Below are 21495 nucleotides of genomic sequence, written 5' to 3'. Positions count from 1 at the left end.
ATTAGCAGGTTTTGCTAATTTCTTCGAACGCGTGGAAAACTAACAACATACATACTAGTACAAAGTAGTTTCAAAAGGAAAAGAGTGCTTCACTCATAATTCTGGGTTTGTGCTAACGTAAGAACTATCGTACATTTACAATACACGACGCGAGACTGGACACAACACTTATTGTTCTTACAAACATAAAAAGGATTTAAAATTTACCTTTTTCGTCGACCGGTTTCGGGCTCGATGTTGCCCATCTACAGGACGATGTCCAACTGATTACACGAAGAAAACAACACAGCTTCGTACTTTCTCCAGTACTCGCCAGAAAGAGAAAGCATCAACGAATATTTCGTCTCGTCAAGTGGAAAAGTGGCGAAGTTATTGGAGCATCGTCATCATTCATTAGTGGTTGTTCTGCCGTGGCGATGAACATTGATTCCCAAGCATTCAGGTGGGAAACTTTTCTGATGCTCTTTTTAAGTTTCGCGTGTTCCCAGTCTATGGTGTGGTTAAGTTCTGTAGAGTGTGCTGCTACACTTGATTCGTGGACTTTTTCGTTGTCCACGGCGTTTTTATGCTCCCTCAAACGAACTTTAAATTTCCGGCGGGTTTGTCCAATGTATACCGATGGACAACTTTTGCAGGGAATCTCGTAGATTCCAGACAATTCGACTGCTGGAATTTTATCCTTGAGGGTACATAAATATTCCTTCAACGTGTGACCGCTCTTATAAACTGCATGCAGTCCGTGTTGTTTGAGAACAGATTGCATGGAGTTTGTGATTTTCGGTAGAACGGTAAGCTTATCCGAACAACTTTTTCTTTTTGTGGTTGAAGTGTGGTTGCGTTTTGGCGATGTTTTTTCCGTTCATGTTTCCTGAGGATTCTTTTTACAAATTCTGCACTGTAACCATTCAAGGTCGTGGCTTCGTGAATTTTCTTCTTCTCCGCCACGAATTCTTGGTTCTCCATAGGAATGTTGAAAAGTCGGTGAGCCATTGAGTGGAAAGCAGCTTGCTGTTGTGCGCCGAAGTGGTTGGAGTCAGACGTTATATAACGGTCGGTTGACGTGGGTTTACGATAGATACCAAATTTTAGAGTGTTGTCCTCCTTCCTTGCAATCATCAAATCCAGGAAGGGGAGTTTCCCGTCCGACTCTTTCTCTACCGTAAATTTGATGGTGCTGTGCCGAGAGTTCAACATCTCAAGCGTTTGTGACAAATACCGCTCTTTTACTATTGCAAAAATGTCGTCTACATAACGTCTCCAAATGCGTGGAAATAGTTTTTCTTTTTGGAGTTCCATTTCGAAATCGCTCATAAACACATCAGCCAGAAGTGGGGAAAGTTTGCTACCCATACTAAGTCCAAAGGTTTGTTTATAAAACTTACCTCTGGTATCTATCGTAAACCCACGTCAACCGACCGTTATATAACGTCTAACTCCAACCACTTCGGCGCACAACAGCAAGCTGCTTTCCACTCAATGGCTCACCGACTTTTCAAAATTCCTATGGAGAACCAAGAATTCGTGGCGGAGAAGAAGAAAATTCACGAAGCCGCGACCTTGAATGGTTACAGTGCAGAATTTGTAAAAAGAATCCTCAGGAAACATGAACGGAAAAAACATCGCCAAAACGCAACCACAAAAAGAAAAAGTTGTTCGGATAAGCTTACCGTTCTATCCGAAAATCACAAACTCCATGCAATCTGTTCTCAAACAACACGGACTGCATGCAGTTTATAAGAGCGGTCACACGTTGAAGGAATATTTATGTACCCTCAAGGATAAAATTCCAGCAGACGAATTGTCTGGAATCTACGAGATTCCCTGCAAAAGTTGTCCATCGGTATACATTGGACAAACCCGCCGGAAATTTAAAGTTCGTTTGAGGGAGCATAAAAACGCCGTGGACAACGAAAAAGTCCACGAATCAAGTGTAGCAGCACACTCTACAGAACTTAACCACACCATAGACTGGGAACACGCGAAACTTAAAAAGAGCATCAGAAAAGTTTCCCACCTGAATGCTTGGGAATCAATGTTCATCGCCACGGCAGAACAACCACTGATGAATGATGACGATGCTCCAATAACTTCGCCACTTTTCCACTTGACGAGACGAAATATTCGTTGATGCTTTCTCTTTATGACGAGTACTGGAGAAAGTACGAAGCTGTGTTGTTTTCTTCGTGTAATCAGTTGGACATCGTCCTGTAGATGGGCAACATCGAGCCCGAAACCGGTCGACGAAAAAGGTAAATTTTAAATCCTTTTTATGTTTGTGAGAACAATAAGTGTTGTGTCCAGTCTCGCGTCGTGTATTGTAAAAAAAAGAGTGCTTCTTCACATTTAAAAACTATCCATTCATTAACTGTTTTTTGAAGCATGTCAAAATGGTTATTTTATTTCAGAGCGTCAATGAATAATCTAATTTAATCAGGATTTGTGATTAGGAATTGTGATTTATTTGCTATAACGAAGTTCAAAAGATTGTTATATAGAATGATTCATCGTTGATCATGAGTAATGTTCATCATTATCTAGTACACAACCCATTTTTTGCATACTTTAATGCGTTTAGTGAATACTTTCGGGGATTTAATCATTAGCCAATGCATAATTAATCATAGAAACAATGATCAAATGACTTTGGAGACGTCTTAAACGCCTTGAAGTTGTCTAATCATCAATGTTTCATCATGATTGACTTAAGGCCGCACGGGACGTCATCATAATCACCCTATCCATTTCAAGAAGCAAATCCCAAGAACCACTTCATATATCGATGCGAAAATGTATCACTATGATTCTATATATGTAGTGCACAACCCGATAAATTTTCAGCTTCATCGATTCATTAAAACTCGAGATTTGCTTCCACAAAGTTTTGATGATAATTGTTAGAGTGAGACGAAAGATAGGGAAAATAACACGGTCTCCCGTGTCCCCTTAACGCTCTGATTTATTCTAATGCTGACTAGTATATGTAATATTTTTTAATTACAAATATAGAAATTAATTCACCATTTATGTGTGTACAGTAACGCAATTTAAAGTTTATTTTAAATTAACTACTAATATTATTGTCACAGTGGGGAGAAGCGTTGGGTTTCCGCTTGGATGATATGTTGACCAACGAAACGAAGCTACACGATCAGGTTAATGCTAGCCTTGTGGATCCAGAAAAGCAAAAACAACTCTTGCAACAAGACGAAGAAGAAGATTTTTTGGATGAATGTAATTTCAATCCACTAGTTTGAACTCCTGGACAACACTACAATAATTTCCATCAATTTCAGTGAGTGTAAACCCCCGCGGCAACGACTGTCCACCTGCACTGAAGCTGGTAGCATGTATTTTATTGCTGGAAATCACTGGGTTCCTCAGAGAAACCTATCAAACCTTACCCAAGACATCTAGATTATCCACGAAGGAAAAACAAGTCCCGTGGGATAAAGTTTGTCGGTAAGTTCGTCATTTTTTGTCTGTCTGAACCCAGAATAACGACGTCATTTTGCAGTGAAACCAACCGCCGATGGTCGATGGCTTTAAGTTCCATGGGTCACTCTCAAACGTCCGCTCAAAGTCTACAATCCATCGCAGGGCAAACGGAGAGAAAGATATCATTTGTCCTTCAAGAACCGGATAACGAATCGGAGGGCAGTAGCAACACCACTCTTACAATACAAGGGGAAGAAGTCGTCCAACGTAAGTTCTCCTGCAAGTACAAAGAATCTGTTTCCTTAATTATTATGTGACATATCTCCCAAACCATTCGTCTTGTAGAGTAGAAAAAAAAACGATCGCATGACTGGATCACCACAAATATCCTGTAAAAATTATGTAACATTGTATATTATATATGTTTCCCTCCCTTTTCCAAGAAGCCCAAAAGCGTTCCATTAGCACTACGAGAAACTTCCTATTGCGACGTGGAACATCCACAACACCTGCCGGTGGATCCTTTAAACGAAGATCATTGAAGTTGCGGCGTGCACCTAAGGATCTGAAGGATAATGACGATTGTAATGCTTGTTGCAAGTGTTCTTTCTCTACATTTAACAACAGTGAGCTTCTTTTTCGTCCTTAGATCCCGTGAAGCGAACCGATTCGATACAATCACGAAGAAAGGTATCTTCATTATCGGATCGTAGCGACAATTCTGAGCCAGGTCAAATCAGTGGGGGTGAGGAATCGCCGGGCATTTTAAGGTTTGTATTGCACTTCAAGCTTATTAAATCCAAAATGAATTACAAATAAATCGTATTTAATTGTAGTGACGATCAGCCACCGGAGTCGCCATGTGATTCCAACGATTCTGATGAAACTGCTAAGAACTTGCCTTGGCTACGTCCGGTGATTGCATTTTTGAACTCGTTCAACTACTATTGTGATCATCAAAACTTCTGTCATCCATACTGCTATCGAAGACACATGCGGGCAGCTACAAGACTGGTGAAGGCCGTACGTAAGGTTGGTATACAAATTTTATTGCGAAAAGCTACACACATTATCTTTCCCTCCCCTTGGTTATGCGACCTTGCCGCGATGGGAGGGCATAATCCATTAGCCCATTAGATGGAAACCAAAGGCGTAACCTGTAGTGGTGGTATCACATTTTGGCATTTTTTGCTTAAAGCCGCGTCATAATTCATATGGCATAGACGCAATAATATCTCGGATGTGATCCAACGGACATTCTGCGTCATTGATAGAATTGATGCCCATTTCAAATAATTAATCTATTCGAAGTGGACATTAATACTATTGGTGACGTTCAGTTTGCCTTTTGCTAACCAGAATGATCCGTAGCCACTCTTACTATTAGCTAGCTAGATACATCGTTATCATATACGACATAGGGAATACTTAGGAACTCTTAGGAAAATGACAACAGTGAAACCTCCATGAGTCGATATTGAAGGGACCATCGACTCATGGAAATATCGAGTCATGGAACAGCAATCCTTTGGAAAGCTGCTTCTAGGGACCATCATAGTAACCATGAAATTTTGTTTTTAGTATGGTTCCATGAGTCGATATCGAGTCATGGAACATCGACTCATGGAGGTATCACTGTAGTAGATTCACTGAGTAGAAATAAGTGGCGACAATCTTATTTTAATATGGTTTTTACATTACCATAACATACCTCTTTTGTAACAATGGTATAAATAATCTAATTCTCCAGCTTCATTTTCGCAAAATTTACAAGTAGAAAGTAGGCGTTGTGAAGCATTGCATTTACCACCGAAAAGTGAATCTTGTAGGAGACTGTAATAGAAGCCTAAGGTAACTTTACTCTTCAATATTCACTATAAAAATGACTATGGAAAGTAAGACGCTGAGATCGATCATTAGGATACACTTGCTAGTTTCGAAAAATTGACAAGACAAGAAAAGCGACTTTTTTCTTCAAATATATTTGAACGTAATGACCAATAAATACTTTCAACAACAAAAAATGAAATTTACTAGAACTACTACTAAACAGCCTAATTTTGTTGAGACTTGACGACAATTGACATTTAAGACTCTAATCTTACGTAAAAGACAGGAGTAATCAGAATAGCACTTGAATGACAAATTATTCAAAACCATTTCGACTAGACAGTATTAGTAATGACACTACTACACTACTATTTCAAACAAATTCTGATGGAGCTGCTGATTTTCACAATGCTTCCTTTTCTCAGAAGCAAGGGAATATGGGTACTTTTCAAAAACTACCACGTCACAATACTAATAAAAAAACAGTGTTCATGTGGGCGCCATTGCCTAGTCCGTCTGAGTATTGGTCCTGGTAGAGGGGAAACTTGGCAAAAGCCAGACCGAGGGTTCAGTCTTGACAAGTTAAGCTGTCAGGCAGCTCCAACTGAATACCATACAAAAAAAAAAACCAAACACATTATCTTTCGTTTGTTCTACGCGTCCATAGAGCATCCTAATTTGAACTTTTAGTCTAGCCTAGCTTTAGCTTAAAATGTGTGAACATAGATAAATGTGTAACGATAATTTAAATTCACTCTAAAATAAACACATTGTGAATTAATGTTTACACATTCATACGTCTTGCTGTCAGCTAGCTCGAATACAAAAATGCTGTCAGTTTTATGCGAGAGTCTAGACAACAATCACTCTAAGCGCCGCCTAGGAGTTGGTCTAGGTAATAAAATGATATATTTCAAAATTTAAATCCATAGCGTCGAGTCTCATAAATTGCGTCGTAGAGAGAGAGTCAGACAGGTGTAGCTAGGAAAAGGCCAACTAGTACAAAAGACTATTGTAACTAAACGCTCTTTAATCCTCCAATAGTGGGATATTGCGCAGCAATTTTTAGGCTCGATACAATTAGCAGCGCGACGGTCCTTTCAATTCAGTGGAGTGCTTTGTTGAAAGAAGACGTACTTTCAGAGTGATTTTCGAATTTCAATATAATTGAACCAAAGTTAAATTGTGCGGGTGAATAATTAAACTCGAACAACTAAATTGTCGAGTATAGTGCAGTCGAAAAAGATTTTTTTAGTGAATTTATTACAAAACAAATTCAGGATTAGCATGCCCAAGCAACGTGGGCGGTTAGTCTGGAGGTGAAACCTAGTCCAGCTACGATCTGCTATCCCGAACTCGACACTGGGCACGGCGTTGAAGAGGATTATTTCGAGCACGTGCAGTGGGGACATCCACCGTTCGGCGATCTAACGTCTTGCTGTCGGCGGCTCAAGCAATCGTCCCGCTCGTCTTTCGTCGATCGTGCAACATCGTTCCGTGTCACCGCAAGCTAATAAGTCGCACGGCTGGCCACGCTACAATACACGGCCGATCACTCCACGCTACAAGGGGACGCCTATACCCCGAATGAGAAGCCGGCGCGCGGGGCACGTAAGTAAGACGAAGCATAATTAGAGCCCGAAGCCGACAACGTGTTGATGAATTTGTTTCCAATTTGAAATTGAATCCCGTTTATTTGGGACGAATCACGTCGGGGGACGTCCGTCGTTGGATCGGTCACGACAATAATTGGAATTGCTCACGGAGCGAAAATACGATTGCAATCAAAAGTTAGGAAAGCGTGACGTCACGATAGGTCAAAAGGTTTATTTGAATTTGGCCTTTGAATTAAAAGTTTTAGTAACTAAATACAAACTCGCTTATCTCGATAGATTTAGCTGAATTTGTTTCGCGATCGAGATTGATTTTGAACTTAATAAAACTTACTTCAAGTTTAGTTTAAGTACTCTATTTTTTTTCCGCGTCACGCATTCAATTTGAATTTAATTGTTAATTGTGTTTGTCTAATTAGAGCTAAGCGATTCTCCTTTGTTGGATTATTGAGTTATTTTTGTAAATTTTCCTTTCTTATATTTTAAATTAGAGTAGCTATATTTGTTTGATTTGCCGTACGACGTTTGGGACTAATTTGCGACATCAGTTCTTAAAACATTGATTGACCTGCCCTGAGAAGGCAGTCTCATTCCGGGCTAATTAACGGAGTAACGGTCCTTCTTCGAAGGTGGCGCTTAAGCCGATTACTTGGAAACGGAACGGAGCGTTACATTTTGGCGCCCAACGTGGGGCCCGAAAGCGGTGCCTCGGCGTTTTTGTAAATAAGATAATTGGTTTGAATTTAGTTGAGTTTTGATGAATTTTGTAAATATTTGTGAATTGAATTAACAAAATCGGAATTTAATCTTAGAGTTTGCATTAGTAGAATTTAGATTCGGTAGGCAAGTAAGATAGTTAATAGGCTAATCGGTTAAGAAAATTTCAGCATTCGTTAGAATATTGATCAGTTTGTATCTTGAATTCGGTTTTGAACAAAATTAACTAGCGTAGTAAATATCCTAATCTCATTTTTCTTTTTTCTCAATAATATTATTTCTATCCAAGCTTTTCGTAATTTTTGTATTGAATTTGATATTGAATTGTGAATTACCAAATATGGCGAACCCTAACTATAGTTACGATGATCTGTTGAACACGAATCGTACCGTGAATTCTCAAAGAACTCTGGTTACACCACCAGGTTCAGATTTTGCCGACTCTCTCGAAGGAGCCGTGGGTGGTAATCCTGCTCGCACGCCTCGTATCGTCTGGGCAGATCAAATGATGGTGGATGATTCCACTAATAGGCTTGGGAGAGATCGATTTTCGCTAGACAGTCGCTTTCCGGCTCCAAATAACTTGCAGGCTGAGTTGGAACATGCTGCGCGCCTCCAACTTTCAGCGGAGGGATTTCAGCTTCCTTTCCGTGGGGTGCAATCTAGCACAAGAGTGGAAAGAAGGGCGGAGAATCAATCCGTGACATCGCAGGGGTTCCATATGGACTTGTCGGGGTTTTCCGACCCGGCAGGGACAGCATCACATACGGGTGGTACGAACCCATTCTGGGACAGTGAACCCGGAATCGATTCCAACAGGAATGACTCGCTGAATCGGTTGAATGCTTCTTTCCTGATGCCCAGAGATGACGCTGCTCCGCTGCTAAATTCTACGGCTCAGCCGATGGTATCCACTACAATACCGCAGCCGGTGGGGACGGTGCATCCTGAATCACCAGGACATCCTACCGCTCAGAGATCAGCATACTTATCTCAACCGTCCTCTGCAAATGTAGATCGACGAATGTTTGAGACAACGCAACCAATGATTCCAGAATCCAGGAATGAAGATTTCCGTATGTCATATGGTGAGAGCTTCGCGGCGAGCCAGTCTGCTTCGGTGCCAAACCCAGGAAACCTCCCAACTGGCGGTCCTGCGACTGAAAGTGAAACGTTGAACAATTACGTCCACGTTTCCGAAATTCAAAATTATGTTCAAACTTACGTTCAACAGTTGTTGAAAGATCAGCACCATCGTACAGCTTTCTCCGATCCGATTACCAGCAATTTGGCTCGGCAAATGGCAGGTGTGGGTTTACAAGATTCAGATGGTCCTCGGGCGTCTGATAGAATCAGGGAAAATAGGTCTGCTTCTCATGGTCCGTTGAAACTGCCAGCGCCCTTGCAGCTGCAGTGCTCGGATAGGTCAAGTTTTCAACCTGGAAATAGAACCAATCCAATTACTGCTCCTACTCCCCAAGTGTTTAGGGAGGTTCTACGGAATTCTTGGCCCAGTTTTGTTACCCCTGGTTATCCCAGATCTCCAGTAAGGCCAACTGTTCGAGATACAGCCAACGAACCCCAAATTAGCACGAATTATCCGGTGAACGATGATTCGAACGCTCGAACAAGTGAGGAGGGGACTAATTTTCAGATCAGGCGTGGTAGATTGCCACATCAAACTTGTAATATTATGGAGAAATGGCCCAAGTTTGCTGGTGATGCCAATCCTACTCCCGTTATTGACTTCCTGCGGCAGATCGAACTTCTGAGTCGTTCCTACCAAATCTCCAAGGAAGAGTTGAGAACCCATGCGCATCTCCTTTTCAAAGAAGACGCCTATGTCTGGTATTCTGCATACGAGCCAAAATTCTGCTCGTGGGATACCTTATTGTATTATTTGCGTATGAGGTATGACAATCCCAATAGGGATCGTTTTATACGGGAAGATCTTCGAAATCGAAAACAGCGCCCTAACGAACTGTTTAGCGCCTTCCTCACGGACATTGAAAATCTGTCCCAAAGGATGAATAAAAAAATTTCGGATGAGGAAAAATTTGATATCGTCGTCGAGAACATGAAAATGTCCTACAAACGACGACTGGCCTTGGAAGAAATTTCATCTCTGGAGCACTTAGCCCAATTGTGCTATCGATTCGATGCCCTGGAAGGAAATTTATATCACCCAAGAGGCCCAACAAAAACTCAATTAATTAACGAAGTCTACACTGAGGAAGAAGTAGTCTACTCAGAGGACCTAAACGAAGATCTCGAGATCGCGGCTCTTCAGGCACGAAAGGGACTAAATGGTCCACAAAACGATCAATCCACGGTTAAATTCAGAGAAACCAACGATCGAGCTAAACCACTATGCTGGAATTGCCGCAAATCGGGTCACCTTTGGAGGGAATGTGATCAAAAGAAAGGCATATTCTGTCACATGTGTGGACACCCAGAAACAACGGCCTTTCGTTGTCCACAGCAACATGACCTCCGAGCAGCTTCGGAGGCCAAACCAAAAAACGAGTGAAGGAGGAGATTCTCGGGAACCGAGCTCCTTCCAACTTTAAAGAACAGGTTCCCAAGTCACAGTTTTCTCGATTTAATCAGACCTTTTTAATACAGACCAATTTCCGGAGATGCCCTCACCTTATCGTTTCCATTTTCGATATTCAGGTAGAAGGACTTGCAGACACCGGAGCTAGTGTCTCAATAATCAGTTCGACCAGGCTCCTCACTCGCCTTGGCTTGAAGGTTCAGAAATGCGATTTAAGAATATTTACCGCAGATCGAACTCCGTACACCTGTCTGGGGTATGTGAATATCCCGTACCGGTACCAAGACGTTACGAAAGTTATCCCGACTCTAGTAGTCCCTGAAATAGCTAAAACGCTAATCTTAGGAATCGATTTCTTAACTGCCTTCAACTTCCAATTGGTCGTTACGCCTGTTCAGAAGGAGTCGAATAGTCCAGCTTCTAAGAGAGATCTATGTCTGAATTATATCGAGAACTATTTTGGTGATGAAGATGGTCACATTTGCTTTCAAGTGATCCCTGAGGTAAATCGTGGACCTGTTGACGAAGCTCAAGAAGAAGATCAAAGTCTTGAAATGCCGACAGTAGAAATTCCCACAAAGCGAATCGAAAACCCGATGGAGATTGAAACCGAACATCAATTGTCTCTTCAAGAGAAAAATCAACTTTTTAAAGCCATTCAATACCTTCCAGTAACTCAGGAAGGACGATTGGGTAGAACCCCTTTATTGAAACACTCCATAGAACTTCTTCCTGGAGCGACACCACGACGGATTCCGTCTTACAGATGGTCTCCAGCAGTTGAGACAGTGATTGATGCTGAAATGGACAGACTCTTAAATCTAGATGTCATTGAAGAATGTGAAGGGTCGGCAGATTTCGTCAATCCCCTATTACCGATTAAGAAGCCCACCGGGAAATGGCGTATTTGCTTAGATTCTCGACGATTGAACTCCTTGACCAAAAAGGACGACTTCCCAATTCCGAATATGACCGTAATCTTGCAGCGAATCAAACGTGCTCGGTACTTTTCCGTGATAGATTTGACAGAATCATACTATCAGGTCGAGCTTGACGATGAGGCTAAAAACAAGACTGCTTTTCGGACCAACAAGGGCTTGTACCGCTTCAAGGTAATGCCTTTCGGCCTTACGAATGCTCCGGCTACAATGGCCCGTCTGATGGTGAAGGTCTTGGGACATGACCTAGAGCCGTTCGTATACGTCTACTTAGATGATATTATAATAGTATCGGAATCGTTTGAGGAACATCTACGTTTAATTGAGTGTGTTGGAGAACGTTTAACACGAGCAGGCTTGACCATCAACATACTTAAATCTAAGTTCTGCCAAACGAGCATTAAATATCTGGGATATGTTTTATCCGAAGAGGGGTTGTCGATGGATGTAGCTAAAATCCAGCCCGTCTTAGACTATCCCATACCCCGAACTGTTAAAGATATCAGGCGATTGCTCGGTCTTGCCGGTTTTTATCAAAAGTTTATTAAAAACTATTCAGAAATTACTGTCCCTATTACCGATCTCCTCAAGAAAGGGCATCGGAAATTCGAGTGGACCAAGGAGGCTGATAACGCTCTGCAGAAGTTGAAAGACGCCTTAGTGTCCGCACCGATTTTAGCGAACCCCGACTTCTCACTACCCTTTATAATAGAAACCGACAGTTCAGATTTGGCCATCGGATCTGTCCTAGTCCAAATCCAGAACGGGGAACGAAAGTGCATAGCATATTATTCAAAAAAATTATCGAGTACCCAACGGAAATATAGCGCCACCGAGAGAGAATGTTTGGCGGTACTTTTGAGTATTGAGAATTTTAGACACTTCGTTGAAGGCAATCGTTTCGTGGTTCAAACCGATGCGATGAGCCTGACGTTTCTTCAAACGATGAGTATTGAATCCAAAAGTCCGCGAATCGCGCGATGGGCTCTAAAACTTTCGAAATACGACGTAGAGCTCCAATACAAAAGGGGTTCAGAGAACATTCCCGCTGATGCTCTGAGCCGCAGCCTGTACGTTTTGGATTGTCAACCGACTGATCCATATATTGAAGGCCTTAAACAACAAGTTCTACAGAATCCTGACCAGTATTCTGATTTCAAGATCGTCAATGGAAAACTTTTCAAGTTCTTAACGAACTCGACCTTGCCAGAAGACCCAGCGTTCCGCTGGAAAGAAGTTGTGCCTTTAACGGAGAGAAAGTCTACAATTGATGATATCCACAAGGTAGCTCACCTCGGGTTCCTTAAAACCCTGGAGAAAGTACGTGAACGCTACTACTGGCCTCGTATGGCGAGTGAAATTAAACGTTTCTGTAGTAGTTGTCCCGTTTGTAAAGAATCTAAGGTTCCAAATATGAACGTCCGTCCACCATGTGGAAAGCCCAAACTTTGTAGTCGACCGTGGGAACTAATCTCCATCGACTTCTTAGGGCCCTATCCTAAATCACGTAAAGGGAACGTCTGGATACTTGTGATCTGTGACTTTTTCTCTAAATTCGTGCTGGCCCAATGCATGAAAGCAGCAACGGCTCAAGGAGTCTGTGCCGTTATGGAGAACCTTGTGTTCAACTTATTTGGGGCACCTGCTGAAGAACTATGAGGTGACACAATGGAATCTTGCCGTGTATCACCCAAGTCCAAATCCAGCTGAAAGGGTCAACCGTGTCATTGTAACGGCCATACGATGTGCTCTGAATAAACAGGCAGACCACAGAAACTGGGATGAGTCCATACAAAAGATTGTTGCTGCTATTCGTACAAGCGTACATGAAAGTACGGGTTTCACACCGTACTTTATAAATTTTGGCCGAAACATGATCAGTATGGGCAGCGAGTACGAACATCTCAGAGAATTTGAGTCAGAAACCGCCTACGCTTCGGTGCATAGGAGTGAAGAAACTCGAAAATTGTATGAACTTGTTCGTCAGAATCTCCAAGAAGCGTACAAACGTTATTCTCGACCTTACAATTTGAGATCGAATGAAAACCATGTCTTCAAACCCGGCGATGTTGTGTATAAACGTGATGTACATTTGTCGGATAAAGCAAAACACTTCGTCGGGAAATTCGGTACAAAATACACTCGGGCTCGAGTTCAATCGGTGCTTGGGACCAACACCTATGTTCTAGAGAACGAAGAAGGTCAAAGAATCCCTGGAACCTTTCATGGGTCTTTCCTGAAGAAGGCCTAAAAATAGAACAGGGTTCAGCCATAAATAATGCTCAAAAAAACACAAGCTATGACTACACTACGGTCGCGTAGTGCATACACAACTTTCAAAACAAACACACATATAGGTGGTGCAACGATGCAGTCCGATCCGAGATGTCCATAGGTTTCCTCGATCGTCGACACAAACTAAAGCTATGACGGTGCATCCGCCTGATACACAAAAACAATCAGCCACTCGTCTAAAGAAAACACTGAATGCAGGTGCTACGGCAAACAGTCCAACGTTGAGAAGTCCATTTGGTTGCCTCACGTTGTTGACCAATTTGTGCTTCCGAGATCGATCAGTCCAGTCTGTTCAATTAGACTCTGACCTTGACCGTGAAGTCGAAGCCACTCTCATGCGCATATAATGGGATTATCTGTGTTCTTATTGGAACAGCAGAGATCATCCCAAAAGCGTAATTCACAATTCAGTTTCTATCACTTTTTTCACTATAACTTTTGGTTCTCGTTGATTTTTCACTTTCCTTCCGTAGATTACAATAGTTTGTTCTCGAATTTCCATCGTAGAGTCCGTATTTTCATTAAATTACCTGAAAATTTAGTTAAATATTTCATTTTTCTTACCTCAGCTTGTTTTGTTTTCATAGTTTCCATCCTTCTGAGTGTTGACAGAATTTGACAGCACTTTCTCACAGTAAAGTTTTTGACATTCCGTGAAACGTCTTGTAACGTCTGAATAGGGTAGCTATGTTGACTGGGAGGATTAGAATAGGGCGTGAATGGTTTCGATGTTTCGGTATGCGTTTCGTGTATTAGTTCGGTAGGTAATTATGTTTTCCAATTCGTTAATTGGAGTAATTCGGGTCGGTATTTGAAATTTCCTGATATGTCAGGAGTAAATCGGTTTAGGTTAAGGAGAAATTTTCAGATATTTCTGAAGTAATTGGAATATAGAATAACGAATGCGTTTGAGGAATGATTCAGTTTGTGAGTAAATGTAATGAATAATTTCGTCGGAGCAGATCAACATAGTAAATCCGTTAGACAATACAGTGTTTCATTAGTTTCCGTAAATTCCGTTTAGTTAGTTTGATTAGGTATTCCGATAATGAATTTAAAAACTTATTTTTCAATTTTATAAATGTTTTGTGTTAATATTTTCTTAAAAAAAAATTTAACATAAAAATTTTGAAATTTTTAAATTTCAAAATTTTTATTTCTTAGCATGGGCGAAATGTAACGATAATTTAAATTCACTCTAAAATAAACACATTGTGAATTAGTGTTTACACATTCATACGTCTTGCTGTCAGCTAGCTCGAATACAAAAATGCTGTCAGTTTTATGCGAGAGTCTAGACAACAATCACTCTAAGCGCCGCCTAGGAGTTGGTCTAGGTAATAAAATGATATATTTCAAAATTTAAATCCATAGCGTCGAGTCTCATAAATTGCGTCGTAGAGAGAGAGTCAGACAGGTGTAGCTAGGAAAAGGCCAACTAGTACAAAAGACTATTGTAACTAAACGCTCTTTAATCCTCCAATAGTGGGATATTGCGCAGCAATTTTTAGGCTCGATACAATTAGCAGCGCGACGGTCCTTTCAATTCAGTGGAGTGCTTTGTTGAAAGAAGACGTACTTTCAGAGTGATTTTCGAATTTCAATATAATTGAACCAAAGTTAAATTGTGCGGGTGAATAATTAAACTCGAACAACTAAATTGTCGAGTATAGTGCAGTCGAAAAAGATTTTTTTAGTGAATTTATTACAAAACAAATTCAGGATTAGCGTGCCCAAGCAACGTGGGCGGTTAGTCTGGAGGTGAAACCTAGTCCAGCTACGATCTGCTATCCCGAACTCGACACTGGGCACGGCGTTGAAGAGGATTATTTCGAGCACGTGCAGTGGGGACATCCACCGTTCGGCGATCTAACGTCTTGCTGTCGGCGGCTCAAGCAATCGTCCCGCTCGTCTTTCGTCGATCGTGCAACATCGTTCCGTGTCACCGCAAGCTAATAAGTCGCACGGCTGGCCACGCTACAATACACGGCCGATCACTCCACGCTACAAGGGGACGCCTATACCCCGAATGAGAAGCCGGCGCGCGGGGCACGTAAGTAAGACGAAGCATAATTAGAGCCCGAAGCCGACAACGTGTTGATGAATTTGTTTCCAATTTGAAATTGAATCCCGTTTATTTGGGACGAATCACGTCGGGGGACGTCCGTCGTTGGATCGGTCACGACAATAATTGGAATTGCTCACGGAGCGAAAATACGATTGCAATCAAAAGTTAGGAAAGCGTGACGTCACGATAGGTCAAAAGGTTTATTTGAATTTGGCCTTTGAATTAAAAGTTTTAGTAACTAAATACAAACTCGCTTATCTCGATAGATTTAGCTGAATTTGTTTCGCGATCGAGATTGATTTTGAACTTAATAAAACTTACTTCAAGTTTAGTTTAAGTACTCTATTTTTTTTCCGCGTCACGCATTCAATTTGAATTTAATTGTTAATTGTGTTTGTCTAATTAGAGCTAAGCGATTCTCCTTTGTTGGATTATTGAGTTATTTTTGTAAATTTTCCTTTCTTATATTTTAAATTAGAGTAGCTATATTTGTTTGATTTGCCGTACGACGTTTGGGACTAATTTGCGACATCAGTTCTTAAAACATTGATTGACCTGCCCTGAGAAGGCAGTCTCATTCCGGGCTAATTAACGGAGTAACGGTCCTTCTTCGAAGGTGGCGCTTAAGCCGATTACTTGGAAACGGAACGGAGCGTTACAAATGTGTAAGTTCTCCGAACGAAGTTCAATGTTCATTACCAGAAATTCAATGAGCATTTCCCAGGAGTCCCAGAATTTGGTCGAGAATCTCTTGACGATTGGCTAATCATAAGTCCCGTATTTAACGGGACAGTACCGTAAAACGGGGTAACTTTGATAATGCGGGTAACTTTGATAGTGCGTAACCCACCACATACTAAACGAAATATCATAATTTCTGTAAATCAGTTAAGCAAAACGTATGCAAAACTATAGAATATTAGTATGCTACTTCATGTAAAAGCGGTTTTCATTTGAATCAAAAACATTTTAGGCTTTTTATACGAATTTAAAAAATTACACAATTTTAGCATTTTCGAAACGCTTACAAACAATCTGTTCTACGATCACTATTTGATGTAGTTTTCAATAGTTGGCCACTTATCTTTGACAGCCTAGTTATCATAAAACTTGAATACGGTCTCAAATCTCTTAGCGAAAAGCATTTTCACAAACTGGGACCATTTTTGTAATCTAAGTCAGAAATTTCCATATAACGTTAAACGCCTTAAGGTATGCAATGCCCTAAAAATGTTCATTAGTCATTCAATTTTGTTCGAATCATACTCCATTCCCAAAACAGAAAACCGACTTTCGATTATATGAAAAATTATATATCCATTCAAAATAAATCTTTTGCCAATTTATCGACTGTAATCGATAGCTAGGATGCCAGTACTTGTTTTAAAAATATAAATTGTAAATCTTTGAAACAGCATGCAAAAATATTCAAGTTTTCTTCGAAAAAAACTATCAAAGTTATCCCGTTTTACGGTACCGTTTTTAAAACCGCTACGGACTGTCCCGTCGTTTTATTGAAAATGCTCAATTGGGTCCTAAAATGTTTAATGAATTCTCGTTTTTATTCAATAATACGAAAGGGCATGTTATTGCAACTACTTTAGCAAGTTTTCCCGCTCAAATAACGGCTATATCATTTTTTAACTTCAATTTAAAAAATGGTTCCAAATATCAACCTTGACACTTGTGATCTTGTTTGACATTCACTTTTTCGACAAAAATGCCACAGGGCATATAGTTTTAACACTGGGGTTGTTCCTATCTGACATTTCGGAAGGGACACGGAAAACAAAATATACCCAAAATTCGAGTTTAAACCAAGGGGTGTGACAAAATCTCAAAAATCATTAAAAAAATGTTTTTTGTACTTAAACCAATGAAAATCATTTAAAAAATTGAGTAAACATGTGTTTCTGCCCTAAACTTAAGCGTTTGGTAATAAAATTGAGACAGGGCTTTAGGACCCTATTTGTCCCGTAATTTTGGAAATGCATAACATAATATGGTGAACCCTACATGATGTTAGTAAAACAAATTAAAATACTACATACATTTCTCGCATAACTTATGATCTCGCCCTAAAAGCCATTGGTAACCATGTGTGTAGCTCATTGTTTCTGAGCATTTGAATGGATTTACACGTTGTTTAACAATTCTATGGCGAAGAAAGGATCATTATCTACCTACCAGTGATGTTGGTTTGGATGTTTATTCCTTCACTTGCCCATAAACAACGAGCTACACACATGGTTACCAATAGCTTTTAGGGCGTTATCTCAAGGTATGCGAGATTTTGTTTGGTCTTAATTTTTACACATTTCTTTTAACTAGTGCATCCTACCCCAGGTCCCCTATTAATATTTCTTGCATAATTTCTGATCTCGCCCTAAAAACCATTGGTAACCGAGTGTGTAGCTCGTCGTTTCTTAGCAAACGAATGTATTTACAAGTTTTTTAACAATTCTCCGATGAAGAGAAGATCCTCCTCTATCTCCCAGTGGTGATAGTTTTTACTTCAGTCCATTCATTTGCCTAAAAACAACGAGCTACACGCTCGGTTACCAATGGCTTTTAGGGCGAGATCAGAAATTATGCGAGATTTGATTCATCGCAAAATTTGTTCTATATATCGGTGTCGTTGTGAAAACGTATGTCTGAGTAAAAATATTTGGACGTGTGTTCCCTACATAGTTGTGGGGTTACCCTTATTGCTAGATGCAAATATTACTTGCATGCAATGTCACGTGAATACAACATTTTTCGTAACACTGATAACGCTAACGCAAGTTAAATGTTCACGGTAATAATTTTCTACACAGTCGTTGGGTGACGATCAATTCCTCGAGTTCTGAGAAATAAACGAAAAATTATAAGCGCAGGTAATGTGAATAAAAAGAATAGGTAACATATTGTGCATTCAGATTAACTTTAGACCGAAGTTCATAAGAGAAATGAAATATCACCGAAAGTTCTCCGAAGTTCGGCGTCGGCATTCTACCGAAGTGCTACGCCGACAAAGGCAATCCTCATGCGTCGGCGTAGCACCAAATCAGTATGCCGACGCCGAACTTCGCCGAAGTTTTGACTGCCGAACTTCTAATTGTCACTCGAATTGTCAATATCAACGAGTTACTCTTCGCTTACTCAAATTCTGGTGATCTTTGAAATCGATGAAACGTTACATTATTCAGTTCATTGAGTACACTTTGAATTAACTGTGAACGGGTTAATGCTGTAAAGTGCGTGTAATTTGATTAGACGACAACATTGGACAGGCCATAACGAGTATACGTTTTGTGAACATTTCCATTCAATTTTGTCGCAAATGTCCAAATCCAAAATATACACGTGCACGCGTAACGCTCTGCTCAAAAATATGTTGATAGTTCTATTAATTATGTGTTACCAAACAGTGCACGCAACAAGTGTGTTAAAACCAATGAGCGTGTAATGTGTTACCGGCATTATTTTAGCGCATGCGCTTGGGGTGCTAGGTTTAAATACGCCTTTAAGCACCTACTTCTGCATCAGCCTCTTTAGCTCAGTGGTAGAGCGCTGGTCTCGTAAACCAGCGGTCGTGAGTTCAATCCTCACAGGAGGCATCTTTTTTCTAATTTGAATTTGTACGATCTCATCACTTTTACCATTTTATTGCATTTCAATAAACTGAAATGGTAATCTTTATATTGATCTTGATATGTATATAACAGTAGTACATTATATAATTACTTTGAATTACCCTTATCAAACTTTGATTTTTGCAGGTATACGGAGAAGAATTTGGATTGATTCCAATGGCATTTACCCATGTAACTGAATCAGCAAAGAACAGTGCTCGACGGGATCGAACCAAACATGGTAGAAAGGTATCCGATCAAAGTTCTTCGCAGACATCACCGTCTCGTAGAAAGGATAGCATTTCCAAACGCGATAGGTAAACTCCAGATTATTAAGAGGCTTACAGTTTATGACACATGCATACATTTCATTTTTGTTAGAATAATTCAAGACGATTCTGAGCCAAATACGTCTCAGTATTCACAACGCACTGATGAAAGTAAAAAGTCACAAGAATCTCCATTGATTATGAAGTACATAAAAAATCATGTTCGAGAAATGTTTCACGTGCCGATTGCAACTCTTGTGAAAGGAGCGTCCGTTTTGACTGAGGAGCAATTTATAGAAATTATACCCGTAGCCTGGGAGCTTCTGCTGGAATCCAACCAGGAAGTGTCAGCAGCTTCCGCTGCTTTGTTCATTTTGGCTTCGGTCAAAGCTCCCACCACAGCATCGGAACTGATGCAGCGTGCCATGAAGCATAAAAATCCAAACGTACGAGTGGAGGCTATGCTTAGATATCAAGTACTGTGGAAAAATCGCTTCCAAGTGTGGCCACGGATGGAGGAAGGAGCTCATTTGTCATTCAAAGTACCACCACCTGGTATCGAGTTTACGCTTCCATCGCCTAAAATTGGAATTGAAAGCCTACCCGTAGTTGATCCCCCTTGGAGTCCTCGACAGCAAAACAAGGACATGGAAGTGACACTGAATCAAGAGAGACATGTAAGCCTTATAATGTGAATACTATATCAATAAGTACCATGAAATGTTTAGTCAATATTTCATAAAACAATATAAATTGTATCGAATAATAAGAAGTTAGATATTTTATATCAATGTTTGGCTGTATTCTTTTTTAGCGATCGCTCGTCACGGCTACAAAAACTCGTAAAAAGCAGCAAACGGAAGCCATTCGCCACGCCATCCAACAACAGGAGGACAAACAACGTTCCGAAAGGCAAAGTTTCCTCATCACCACTATCCCGATAACACAGCAGGCAGCATACGAGCCAGGTCTCGATCATGGCCCTGGCGAAGATCACATGGAAGAGGAAGAAGATGGCGCTCGATCAGCGATCCATATGCATGCCGCCCACTCTGTCTTCCCCTCGTGTTTGTGTTCTTCGGTAATGCAAATTGTGGCCTGTCTCGATGATGCCGCTGTAAATGCAGATGGACAGGCCGTCTACGAGACAGCCTACCAGGTCATTTGGATATGTTTGGTGGAGGATTCAGCCCTGTTTCTACGATACGTGCTTGAGAGGCTAACCCGAGATCACCAGGATCAAATGTTCAAATTATTGAGGCATTTAATTCGATTCGTACCCAGATTGCCCCAGCAAGCAGCATTTGCGTTGTACAATTACATCATCGGATATGTAATGTTCTATGTTCGATCCACACACGAGTGCAGTCAACAGGTAAGCGTGAACGAAAGAAAAGTTGGTCTCGGCTCCGTGTGTACGGGCGTGTGAGATTTAATGGAGTGTAGACTGAAGTTGTCTGTTCGAATCTCGCTTTGAGCGTGTGTCCCATTTTAATCACATTAATGATTGTCATATTGCAATTGATAATTATTATCAACAAATGGGCAGACTATCACAGTGGTATAAGGGTGAGTAAGATCATTCCAAGCCTGAATATCATTCTCAATTTACTACTGGACATTACTTTTTATACCTGAATATGGATGAATCAAATCAGTATCATATTTATAAAACATCAAAGGTATAATCATTTATATACAGTTTTGGACAATACATTTGCAACTTTTCCGTTTTTCCATACAAAATGACCAACTTTATAGAATGATATCTGAGTTATTTTTGAATCGATTTGAATGTAGTTTTCACAGATATTCCGACAAATTTAAGTAAATTTGATATATATATTTAGTGGTTTTTCCAATCACTGGCGCAACAGCAATTTGAATAAGGTTCAACGCTAGTTCAACAGCGGTTTGAATTATGTGAATTTGTTGGCAATCATTAATAATAGACATACGTAAAACACTGGGCAATAGCTTCATGGCATGTTCAGCAAAGCTGTAGATTTAGACGAGATGAACAAGTTTGCTAAATACAATTTGGACGGCTTCCATATTTTCAGATAAATCATTTATAATTTTTCGTCAAAAATTACACTTCAGTTAATTTTTACTTTTGATTTTGTTTTTTATTTATTTTATTTAAAAAATATGTT

The 21495-nt window shown here is 40.4% G+C and overlaps 1 protein-coding gene and 1 non-coding gene across 3 annotated transcripts in view; both read left to right on the top strand.

The window, feature by feature from the left end:
- Window positions 1-21495, top strand: part of LOC5580226 (protein unc-80 homolog) — a 123016-nt gene that overhangs the window by 85374 nt on the left and 16147 nt on the right. For both annotated transcript variants that reach the window (XM_021852541.1, XM_021852543.1), the window contains 9 exons: window positions 3087-3231; window positions 3294-3459; window positions 3515-3702; window positions 3879-4019; window positions 4085-4205; window positions 4272-4467; window positions 19218-19387; window positions 19452-20016; window positions 20154-20714. In XM_021852541.1, coding sequence (XP_021708233.1) covers window positions 3087-3231; window positions 3294-3459; window positions 3515-3702; window positions 3879-4019; window positions 4085-4205; window positions 4272-4467; window positions 19218-19387; window positions 19452-20016; window positions 20154-20714 — 2253 coding nt within the window. The remainder of the gene's footprint in view (window positions 1-3086; window positions 3232-3293; window positions 3460-3514; window positions 3703-3878; window positions 4020-4084; window positions 4206-4271; window positions 4468-19217; window positions 19388-19451; window positions 20017-20153; window positions 20715-21495) is intronic.
- On the top strand, window positions 18984-19055 carry Trnat-cgu. The gene has a single exon. It is a non-coding gene; the product is annotated as a tRNA-Thr (tRNA).

Source organism: Aedes aegypti, chromosome 1, assembly GCF_002204515.2.
Source record: "Aedes aegypti strain LVP_AGWG chromosome 1, AaegL5.0 Primary Assembly, whole genome shotgun sequence".
In the NCBI taxonomy this organism is placed as follows: Eukaryota; Metazoa; Arthropoda; class Insecta; order Diptera; family Culicidae; genus Aedes; species Aedes aegypti.
This window is presented reverse-complemented; position numbering and strand designations above follow the sequence as displayed.